Source organism: Pholcus phalangioides, unplaced genomic scaffold, assembly GCF_987345545.1.
Source record: "Pholcus phalangioides strain wild (caught in Gottingen) unplaced genomic scaffold, Ppha-v1.0 ptg000013l_1, whole genome shotgun sequence".
NCBI lineage: Eukaryota > Metazoa > Arthropoda > Arachnida > Araneae > Pholcidae > Pholcus > Pholcus phalangioides.
Window position 1 is genome coordinate 21,719,215 of NW_028301606.1, and position 12,596 is coordinate 21,731,810.

Genomic DNA, 12,596 nt, shown 5'->3' on the forward strand with positions numbered 1-12,596 from the left:
TATTTTCTGCTCTGTTTGACAGAACTCAACTTTTTTTTAGGGCCTGATTTCTTCTCAATAGACGACGCTGCTGCTGTCACTTTTGGTACAGGATATGTAAACAGATTGCTGACTATATTTGTTCAAGAAAAAGACAGTACTATACTCAATGATTAAGTTCATAAATTTCATGATAGATAGCAGCATAATTTAAAGGTATCTTGACATGCATGTTAAATCAAAATAATTCTAGGCTGACCATATTTTCACAAAAAGCATAAGCGAATTTGGAATCAAACGGAACAAAAAAAAAATTCTAAACAAGACGAAAAAATAACGTTGTAGAGGGATTTATCGTTATATCGAGTATCGTTGCAGCGGTATTTGATAACTGTGCACACATATATATTGGTGGTCACCCGTACACATCTTTGATGTTATTGAGCGTCATTGCTGTCCCCCCCCCCTCCTCCCAACGCGGACGGACCGCCACCAACGGAATTTGATTATCGAGTCCGGACGTGCCCCAAGGACGCTATAATATCAATTTAGATTTCGATTCTTAGATCATGATTTATCATAATTATTTCGTTGATTTATACTCCTGTAATTGGACTTGTTATTCTGTTATACAAATTTATATAGATATATATACATATACATATTTAATAAAATTCCGGATGCACCCATCTTTCGGGAACGCTTTGATATCTCCTTGAGATGGGAAGCGGGGTGTGTCCGGTCCTTCAATGTTCAATGCCCCCCCCCCCCCAATGCTTCAGAGTATGCCAAACAGGGTAGTAGCAGGGCCGTCTCTGATAGCCAGAAATTTCGTTCGGAAGGGACCACTTTCATTTCGTGGGGGGGGACCAAAGTGATAGAACAATAGATTTGGCCATCTTTTTCCCATTTTTCGGTCATTTTCTCACATTTCGGACCAGAGCCACAAGTCCCCCCCCCCCCGGTACGCCCTTGATGCCAAAGGTCGCAGCCTAGAAGCCCTGCACCCTGCAGCAAGTTATGATGGGGCGTGGCACCGGAAAGGGAAAAGTGTCTTCCCCCCACCACCAAGTTTTATTTTTCGCGCAAAGTTATTGGAAATGTTGGAAGGGCTCAAAAGTATTGGGCAGAGAACTCAAACCTAATTTTATAAGCAGTATTACAAATTGTGGCAAATGTTAGGGGGGGCAGATACAAGTTTATGCCTCTGCACGCAAGTCCAGAACTATGCCTGGTTATAATCAGGAAGTCTGATTTTGACAGAGAAAAAGCAGTGAGTAATGAACAAACCTGGCATTAGGAAATGAAAGGATAGGACCATAGATTCAGTCATTGGACACTTCCTGTTGCGTCTTTGTAGTTGTAAAGATACAGTATTTGGTATGTCGGTGAATATATGCTGTTTCAAAACTTGGAGGGCCTTAGGTAAATACAAGGCTCAGGGCAAAAATCACGCCCAGTATACAGGACGGTTTTTCTTACAGAAAATAATGCATGTCTTCTCAAAACATATATCCTATTTATACTGGTAGTATGGAAATCTCACAGACCGCCCATCCCCAGAATCAGCAGACAACCTTTGGAAAGCCAGTCTAGAGTAGAAAACAATAAACTCAACCAATGAAATGTTGATTTTGTAGATGTAGATGAGTTGATAAATGTTGTAGATGAGTTGTGTTTATCTTCAGCATGTAATGGACTCACAAGTTCAAAAAAAAAAGCTGTAAATGGTAATTATAACATTTGCGATAAAATACTTTGTCTTATTTTTATCCTGATTTTGGAATAATCCACGACAGAAATTTGAAGTTGAAAAAAAACTATAATTTTAATATAATTAAAATTCTATACAAAACTTAACAAGATAGTAGTAAGCCTAAATATTTTCCTCATGATGTCACTTCTAATTCAGAAAATAAAATTAAAATTTCACAATTAATAAATTATATGACACAAGCAAAAATATCAAAACATTTTTAAAGGTTACAAAACAGTTTAATAAGCTTTCATCAGTGGCTTCAAAATTTCAACATGTCATTTCTTCTTTTTATCACCCTTCTTCTTCCCATCATCACCTTCTTTTAATGCTTTAAGCTTTTTGTTCCGCTTTTTTCCCAATGGCATCTTGAGCATCCATGCCTGGTGGGGAAAATTCATTACATAATTAGTTACCAATTTTAAAACTTTCAATGGCAAAAACAAAAAGTATTGACATTTAAAAGTTTTAATGTTTTCAAATTTTCTCATGTTATACAGGGAATTTTTTTTCTGATGAAATGAAAATTTTAAAAAGGAAAAACTGACCAAATTTGCATAGCATATAATCCGCACATTAACTGTATACAACTAAAAAAAAACCACCAGAATTTCTAAACCCTTTAAATGCATGGATTTTTTTTGAGCTGATAATTTCTTTCATAGTTAATTCCATGCATAGAAAGCTGGGAAAATCGAGGTCATAGCAAGGGAGAGGGAGTTCTTTTGTCCCCCCCCCCAAAAAAAATGTTACAAAATCAATGATTTTTATAGAATAACGTGGCTAATTCTATTGGTCTGTCATTTTAGTCTCCCTCCGAAAAAAAACAGATTTCTGGCAATGGCCCAGGGAAAAAACATTTAAAAAAATCTATTTCGAATTGTATTGCTTATACAGAGTCTTAAACATGCAGAGCCTCAATAATTGCACATAAAATAAATGTATTGAAATAATATATCACTTTCAAAACATATAACCACCTTCTTCGTCTTTTAAAGTATAGTAAGAAAAAATTTGGGTTGAATGATTGAAAAGAAATGCTAACAAAACATTTCAACAAATTAGCAAAATCACAGCCACGCATGCTCTGCAATAAACAAAGAGTTGTCATTAATTGGGACATCTACCAGAAAACTCAAAACATAAAATGGAAAGAATATAACCTCACCTTAAGTGCAAAGAAGATTCTGAATGGTTACAGTGGATTATATACCACATAATCATCAGCAGCTTTTTTTTACCCTGAGAAGTTCCAGCAGAAATAACTTTTTTTTTAAAGATTTATAAATTTTATAGATGGTATAGATAGAAAAATTGGCATTTTTTCCACAAAAACCAGACCATGAACCTTTATTGTTTAAAGATATTTGCATGAGCGGATTATAGTCACTGCAGGTCATATACTAACATTTTTTCTCAACTTAGTGAAATTCAAACAGATCATACACAGGAAATTATGGTAACTGGTGGAGGATAGGCATTAGGATGTTAGACCAAAAAAATATTTGATCAGCAACTTTTCTTATGTTGTCAAATATTTATATCTTTCTTTGATGAGATTAATATAGTGTAAAACAAGAATGCAAAGCTGTAAAAATTTTTTAATAATTACGAATTTTCAATAGTGAAATCATTTTTTTTCACTGATTCTGAAGTTATTTCTTTTATTAAGGTTTTTATCAGCAATTCTGTAAATTCTAATAGTGTATGCCTGTTTTTTATGCAGATTTTCTGTTCCTGAAATACAGTGGAACCTCATTTATACATTGCTCAGTTACATGACTTTCACATTTACACGATGTTTGGCTTTTTTGGCATTGATCACAAAATTGATTCCTATACATTTTAATCTTGATATTGCTTATTTATCCAATGCAAATCCTCAATTATTTGACATTTTTACTTTTACTGTGACTCGAACTGCAAATCTTTAAAAAAATTTCACTTATGCCCATGAAATGTGTGCCATTTATATAAACAGTGAAAAAGGTGTTGCTGAAACTGTTCTTTTTGCATATTGTCACCGCAAAAACAGTAAAGTTTAGGGGGATTGCTGATATATAGTGGATTCCGCTTATAACTTTCCTACTCAGAACAACTTACTTCATTTCTCCAAACGATTTGAAGTGCAATATTTTCTTTCCCCCCCCCCCCAAGTATGATTGCAATTTTTTTTAAAACAGAATTAGAGATGCAATCAAAAGTGTATGCGTCATATGTTTGTTGGGGTGCGGGGGGGGGGGGTAGTTTTTTTTAAGAATTTTCATTATGCATTGTTTATGCATAACTTACACACTTATATGACATTTTGACCCAGCCTCTTGAACACCATATAAACAAAAAAAAGGTTTCACTATAAATGAAATCAACATTCCCAGAAAGTGTTTGAGCCTTTGGATTCGAACTTTTTAGGATAATCTTAGTAATGTATCAAATGCATAGCATTGATGATCTCACAATGCTGGATATACCAAAGTATAACTTTCAGTCTCTGCAGAGGGCAAGCAGACCTTCAACATTGTACTTACATAACATGGAAATTCCAACATTTACCGTATTCACTACAAAACATGGAAGATGGCAGCACTAACATAACATGGAACAAGTAAGACTCAGACAACATAAATATGTTAGAGCCACACATATGTGCACGCAACACACACAATGCATTTCTGCACATGACTAATTTGTTAGAAATTCTGCAGAGGTACGTGTACAAGGTGCATGTAGGGTTAAGTAGTCGTGATATAAATTTCAGTGGCCTGCAGACTTTATTGGTTTTATATCATTTTATTCAATCATCTTTTAATGTTTCCTTAGCTATTTTCTAAAAATGATCAGTGAAAACGGTGAAAAAAGCTGTGAGGATAGAATGTGTTGAAGATCCCTATTTTAGGCCTTATATGACATAAATTAAAAAATGAAAGCATTTAACTAATAAAAACAGGAGGAGATGAAAAGTCACACAAACCTTATAACCATCATGTTCCTCATCATACACTGGTACGTACAAAGGAAGTAGAGATGAGAATTCTGTCAAAATAAGAGGATATTTTTCCATGGATTCAATGCGGCGGGATGTTAAAACCTGAAAATATTTGAACATATCTAGAATTATATTATGGTGATACATGTAGTTTTGGTCATTTTTAAATTCACTTAAATTTTCTCATGCACATTTAATAGTGTACAAATACAAGGCCAAAACAGGCAAAATGCCCAACCAGATGGCTGAAAAAAATTATATGTTTCAATTACATTTTCAGATACCTCTAAGTTTTTGCAATCTCATTATCACTCATAGGGGGAAACATCAATACATCTTTTACATTTGAAAAGAATCTTAAAAATTTACATCTGAAAAAATTCAAAAATTTGAATCAATTCTAAGAAATGTAGAGAATAATATGTGTATAATGATTTTTAGTTTTACATATCTGTAGATCCGAGATTTTCTTACAAATTTGACTTGAATCATTCCATTTCATTAATATTAACTCTGAAAATATTTCAAGAATGCTGAAAATATTTCTTTCTGGAAATATTGGGTTATAAGTTCAAATATTGGGGTGAAATAATGCTACATTACATGCATTTCATTCAATTGAGTGTATGTTTATCAAAATTGGCATAGAAAATATTTAGAAAAATACAAGATAGAGAACTGATGGTAACAACAACTGTGCTACTTTAAAATATAACATCAAATTTCTTATGTTTATGACTAAATTTTTTATGTTCATAATTCCATGGGCATTTTTTTAATTACAAGATAATATGCTATTTCAAAATGAAATCAAACCAAAATTAGTCTATCTTGATCATAAACATTCAGTTAAAAAAAAAAAACTTAGTGCATTCAAATTTCAAAAATTAAAATCAAGTATATAGCTTCTTTATTTAATAATTAAATTCAAAACATTGTCTCACCTTTTCAACAATTGATTTTATATGAAGTGGGGTATAGCCATCAGAAATTTGAGTCAAAGTACTCATATCCAGTTTAGGTGTGACGATTCCTCCATTCTTCTGGATAAAATTGTACCATAATGCTGTTGATGCACATGAAGGAAAAAAAATTGATCACTAAAAAATTACAAAAAATATTAAATATTATTGGTATACCAAACCTACACAAAATATACGGGGTGATTCCATTCCCCTTGCTGCATTTTACTGGTGAACCGTTCTAGAGGCATACTTCCAATTAGAAAAAGTATCCAAATAAACATATAGAACTCAGATACGTCATTCACGTTGCAAGGGGGTTGCATATAGTTATTGAAATATAAAAATTAACTTTTTATACTGACACCTTGTCCTCAAAAACTCAACCAGAAAGTTGTTGCTCTGTCTCTCCTGAGGCCAAGAAAAATAAATTCCATGGTTCTAAGTGCAATATTCACTGAAATATTTGAATTCAAAAACAGAGAAAAATTGGGAAAGAAAAGCATAAACTTATGTATAACACTATTTTTCCTTGTTTGTGCTGTTTTTCAACTTCTTTTCCATTTTTGAATTCAAATATCACACTGCATTTAGAACATGAAAATTTTATTTCATTGGCCTCAAGAGAAATGGGACAACAACTTTTCAATTAGGCTTTTGGGAATAAGGTGTCCATAGAAAAAGTAAATTTTTATATTTTAATAACTACTACACACCCCCTTGCAACATGGATGGCATATATCTGAGTTCTACATGTTATTTGTGTACTTTTTTTAACAGTGTATGCCGATTTAAATCAGCTTGGTTTATATCACAATTTTTTTTCAATCATTGATTTAAATCACACAAAATTTTAATTTCATTTTTCCTTTATTTAACTTCAATGACATTGAAGTAAAGTAACCTAGTATGGTATGAAGGTATGCATATCATTGAAATGCTGTAAAGTTGTCAATTAAAAGAAATACCAAACATCTGGAAAATATAGACTTCAAACTAATCCTTAGATATAGTACAGAAAGATGGCTGTTGCATTTTTATATTTTGTGCATAGAAAAATATAGGGAGCAAAACTTATAGATATAATTGCACTAAGCATTTGCAATGGGGCACTAGGGTTCCCCTGATAAAAAAAACAAAGTTTTTGTATAAAGTTGTATAAAGTCTTGAATTCCTTGCCCTAATTGCAGATTTAAAATAATAGATGTTTTACCAACATAAATAACATTGGACTTTGAAAAGTGAAAAGAACTAAACTTTTCTTATTTTTTACCAAAACTCATTAAATCTGGGAAGAAATAAAAATGTGTAAGTTATTAAGCAACACTATGCAAGTTGGAAAAACATAAATGTATGCATGAATTGCACAAGAAACGATCTTGTCGATAGAATGTTTTTCATTTAGTTGATGAGGAATGACCCTTTGGTTGTACATCGAGTGAATCGAGAAACCTTGCACCATATGTAATACTGAATCGCCACCAGGCATTTACTTCGGGGGGGGGGGGGGGGAGAATTAATAAAAGCATTTCTTTTCTCTACAAGAGAAATGTTAATCTATGAAGTTAATTTGGACTCAACAACCTTTCATATTACATGAACACAGAATTTTGGTGTTCATATTTTTTGCTTGTAAATTTTTTTTGCTTTGTCTATTAGTTTATTCATTAATGCTGAATTTAACTTGAGAGATTAAGGAAAAAAATATGCATTCTTAATAGTCAACACGATTTGTTTTAATAAGCAATCAGTTAATTTTAATTAAAAAATCTGATTTAAATAAAAAAATCTGATTTAAATAAAAAAATCTGATTTAAATTTTAAATAAAAAAAATCTGATTTAAATTTTAAATAAAAAAAATCTGATTTAAATTTTAAATAAAAAAAATCTGATTTAAATTTTAAATAAAAAAAATCTGATTTAAATTTTAAATAAAAAAATCTGATTTAAATTTTAAATAAAAAAATCCGATTTTTTTAAAAAAAAAACCTGATTTAAATAAAAAAAATCTACCTCTAGGATCAGTGGTTCACCAGTAAAATACAGCAAGGGAAGTTATGGAATCACCCTGTATAGTATATACTTATTATAAAAAAAATTTCAATTGATAATACCATCATATTCTTATCATTATAAAAAAGTATATTACCTCTTCTGCACCCATAACCAGGTTTCCCCAGATATATCACTTTCAAATAAGTTTTGCCGAGCCCCTTCAAGTCAACATTGAATGGTAAGCATGTTGTTCCAACCAATAAGAGTCTGTTATCAGCATTTATTCCTTTAACAAATTTAGGCAGATCTTTCTTAAGACGCTTCGGATCCGTCTGAAAAGGAAGTGTGCATTGTTAAATGAAAATAAATTGCAGAAAGAAAGAGCATTTGACTTCTTTTGTGTTTACTTAAAAATTTAAGCTTTATGAAATTTGTGGAAAAAATCTTGAAACTGCATACATATGAAAATATGAAATTATGCTTGAATTAGGGCCATAACTATTTAGAGGCCTGAATTTCAGGTGACCTAAAGAAAGACCTATATGAAAAGAAAAATTAACATCTAAGTCACAGATACTATTGTATCCCTTGGCTTCTCAAGCCAACAATACAGCTCTGGCATGAACAGAATTATCTTAACAGAATGCAGGAGTAGTTGCAATTAATAAAACCTTCAACACATAAGACTTGCAATCTCATATTAATAAGCTGAAAAAAGTGTAAAACTGTGGCACTTTTACTTCAAAATAAAAAATAAGACAAAATAATGAAATTTAAAAGCAGCAAAGACTATAACTTCAAAAAAATAGGTTAATGTCTCAAAAGTTATACAAATGATGTTTTACATATCATAAGACTGAACTTATGATTATATTTTTTACTGAGTCTTACTTCCTATTAGTTTACCTAATATAGTAATTTTTTTTCCTATTATATAATTTATATAACATCTGTGAGAAAAAACCATGCCATAAATGTAATCATGTCTAATTAATTATCTGCAAAATTTATATAATATTGTTAAAAAAATCATAAACTAATCATAATCATGTCTAATCCCCAAATGTAAACTCCAAAATCATATTATACTTAAGTTTCAGAAATGCATTTTTCTGCATCAAAACAAACAACTATCCTTATTAATGATTTTTGCTCATGATGTCTAGTAGCATACGCAGGATTTTTTCAAAGGGGAAGGGTATGATTTTTTTCCCTTCCCAAGGGATAGTTTCTTCACTTTAATGCAAAAAAGCTCAGATACCTGCTCAAGGTACCCTGCACATATGCCAGTGATGACGTAGATGAACAAAATAATTAATAAGCCTCAATTAGGTCAGGAAGGAATCTGATGAATGATACTCAGTGAATTTATTACGTTCTTATAACTTTTTTTGGTGAATTATTCTAAAAATCTAATTATTTAACGAGACAATTAATTTTGGATCTTGGTTGAAACCTAAGTTTTTTCACAAAACGCAGACTCAATATAACTCACAACAACCAACTCGTCATCTTTCTCTTAAATGAACACATTATAGGAACAGTGGTACTGAAGTCTGTATGCAGTTACCAGATCAGTCTTGGGTACTTTCTTCAAAAATGTTTTCTCAGCGTCTTTGATGTATATCACACTGGGTTGCAATCTCTTACCAACTTTTGACACCAGATGCATAAGCATGTTCAAACCAGGTTTTCCTGGGTATTTGTCAGCTATGTTTTCTGCCGTCAAGTCAAAAAGAGTTGCACCTATCTCTGTGCAAAGTGCATGAACAAAGGTTGTTTTTCCACAACCAGCTGGTCCAGCAATTAAGAGGGATTTAGCAAAAGGGCTCTTAGAATGAATTTCTGCAGAAACTGAAAAAATAAGGGTAGATATATTTTTCCATTGATCAAAATCAAGAACTTCGAAACTGAAAATTTAAGGAATGAAATTAAAGTTATTAAAGATGAACTGAGAAGAGATGAGAAAAACTGCACTGTTTTTATAACTATATAAATCAAAAATTAAATTCAATATGTTATACATATCACAAAAATGGATAACAAAACCTCACATTAAGAAACTCTGAATGTCATTGAAATCTTTCAAAGAAAGCAATGTCACAAGGAATCATCTCACAAATAACTAATTTGTTATTCGTTATTTGATTAATTTATCGAAGAGAAAAAAAATAGAAGTAGAGATATTAGAGACATCATATCAGAAAGAAAGGAACATGTTTCTTTACAAATTAATGACAAAGAATGTATCTCAGTGTGAGGCACAATAAAAAAAGAAAAATATACAGTAAACCATGAAAACCGTTTGAAAGTAAATACAGTAAAAGTCTATTATAATGAATATGGCTTATAATAACAATCTTAATATGACGAGTGATTTGCAGGTGATTGCCAAAAAGCTAATGCTACGAAAAACATTTGCTTATAACAAGAAGTCCATTATAATGGCAATTTCTCCAGTGATTGTGAACTGTCATTATAACAGACTTCTACTGTACTGCAACGACGTACTTCATAATTATTCTTCAGTTTGAGCTCATCTTCAATTTGTGAAATATTATACACTGAAAATCATCTACATAACGATACCCTCTAGCAATAATCGGCAACATAATAATATTACTCTCTGGTCTTAATGTGCTTTCATAGTGTTAATTAGGGCTGAACGAATTTCGAAAATTTTTTATGTCGGATTTGTAGTAATATATGCCTGAGTAAATTTTTATATGCAGCACTGGGTATGTGGTGAAAAGAAATACCTGCCTGGTCAAAAATTTTACATGCCCCAGGCATGTCGGGTAATAGATTTGTCCAGCTCTGGTGTTAGTATATTCTATCTGTAACTATAACTCCTTTATAATAATACATTTCTCATGTCCCCAGAGCATCATTTTAGACGTTTCACTGTATATGATACATAATTTTTTCCCCCTTATTATTTATATTATTTATTACTTTACTTCATCAATTTAAAATGTATTAAAATCAATTAGCTATTTGGGCATTCTATTTGATAATAAAATCATTCCCTACCAGGATAGAAATTTACAGTACTGTATAAATTCCATATTCACAAACAAATATAACTTTTTACTTCAATTTAAAAAAAAAACAGTTTCCTTGAAATTCAATGAGGGAAGAATAGTATTAACTAACAATCTTAAAAAAAATGTCATTCCCTATCAGATATTGAAAAAGAAAAAAATTATTGAAATTAACATCAGCTAAAAATATGAAAAATATAAATCTGAACAAGTAATAAAGTGTTTACCCATAGGTAAGACACAAGATTCTTTCAGAACACGTTTTACATCTCCAATACAGGGATCTGGATCACCACCAAATTTTTTCTCAATCAATGAGCCACTATAACAATAACTACCAACAATATCATCAAAGTAGACTTTAGGATACTCCTTCAATATATTTTGTTCAATAAGTTCTTGGATCAGTGATTCAAACGTTCTAAAGAAAGTACAAATTCATAAATTTCATTACATTTTTACATGAATGCATGATATAATGAAATTTTATGATAATACGCGGCAGAGAGAGAGAGAGTCAAATCTATAAAACTTTGTGTAAAAAAACCAAATTGCTTATGAAGTTACTGATCAGATATATTGACTTTTTTTGTGACTCATCATTCAGACTTATATATTGTGACTTTTTTTTTTTAATAAAAGAAATTACCAAATACAAAGTTCATGAGCTTTTATTTTTGTGAAGGTTAGAATCTTCAAAATATAGTTGAACTTTTAAACGAAAGTATGTTGCACACAAGATCATGATCAACATCAGCTTCAGTTTACATAGTTATACCTCGGTCTAATATGTGTATTGCTTTTAGTGTTACTCCCCTCCCTGTTTTAATGTCAGTTTTTAAAGTTCCTACCAGTATAATTAGAATTTTATAATTAGTAGGTTATTAGAGCCCGGAAGTTCAAGCAAAATGCCATAAATGCCCTTTTTTGCCTATTTTCAAGCTCTTTTGGTAAAAATGCCTTTTTCTGGTTTTCCTGCCATAAATGCCTATTTTAACATATTTTTAAGTTTATTAGTGAACTTCAGAGGCCATAATCTATAAAACTTGAATATTTTGAGTATTGACAAAAACATAATTGCTCTTTTCAGATTCTCCAACTATCCTTCCAACATTATCACCAGAAAGCCCAACCCCACCCCTTCCAGCCCCATTTAAATGCAAATAAGTGATCTGAGAGATCGGTGTTGCCATGTATTAAATTTGCTTTGACCGAATGGTATTAGACGTGAATGATTTTGTTACCAATAACATTTCAGATGAACGCAGTCCATGTTAGAATAACAGAGAAAAATTAGAAATTGTTGTTTTCGTAGGAGCAGACAGAACTCTGGGACCTATGTTGTTCTGCTGATTTTTTTTACACCATAAATGTAGTGCAAACAATCACGGCTATTTATTTTACACATACATATTTAGTATTCGTTTAAATTTACCAGTTGCCCTCAGAGGTGTGTGACAGCCACACAGGGCCCCACGCTTGAAGGAGTCCCACACATGTGGTAATATAAAAAAAAAAGTTAATTTTTCACTACATTAGAACAAGGTTGCTATGTTTCAACTATATAAATGACAATGATCATTTCGAATAACACAACAAAATAAACGAGAATTATTTGCAACTTGAAGTCCCACAGGTCATTTTCTCTACTGGCTCCACATCTGGTAATTATGGCCATGGAATTGACCTAATAATGAGAATCTTCTCACATTTTATTTTGGGCTTGAAATTAGTATAACTTGTATTATAATGCAGTTATTTTAGTGCCTATTATAAACCATAATTAAAGCGGTAGAGGGATTAAATACAACAAATTCTTCAACTAGTTTTTGGGGGTCCTTAATACCTCAGAGAGATTTAGTTTTTTTTTATT

At 31.5% G+C, this 12,596-nt stretch overlaps 1 protein-coding gene across 2 annotated transcripts in view; it reads right to left on the minus strand.

The window, feature by feature from the left end:
- Positions 1–1,913: 1,913 nt before the first annotated feature.
- The window catches only part of LOC149078761 (dynein regulatory complex subunit 11-like), a 40,717-nt gene continuing 30,034 nt past the window's right edge, over positions 1,914–12,596 (minus strand). The window contains exons 15-20 of one of the 2 annotated variants that reach the window (XM_089240866.1): positions 10,951–11,144; positions 9,250–9,533; positions 7,834–8,011; positions 5,666–5,787; positions 4,707–4,823; positions 1,914–2,118 (exon numbers count right to left, since the gene is read on the minus strand). In XM_089240866.1, coding sequence (XP_089096992.1) covers positions 2,014–2,118; positions 4,707–4,823; positions 5,666–5,787; positions 7,834–8,011; positions 9,250–9,533; positions 10,951–11,144 — 1,000 coding nt within the window. In that variant the 3' untranslated portion in view covers positions 1,914–2,013. Of the gene's footprint in view, positions 2,119–4,706; positions 4,824–5,665; positions 5,822–7,833; positions 8,012–9,249; positions 9,534–10,950; positions 11,145–12,596 lie in introns of those variants that run through there. The other variant, XR_016193855.1, reaches the window with a different exon arrangement.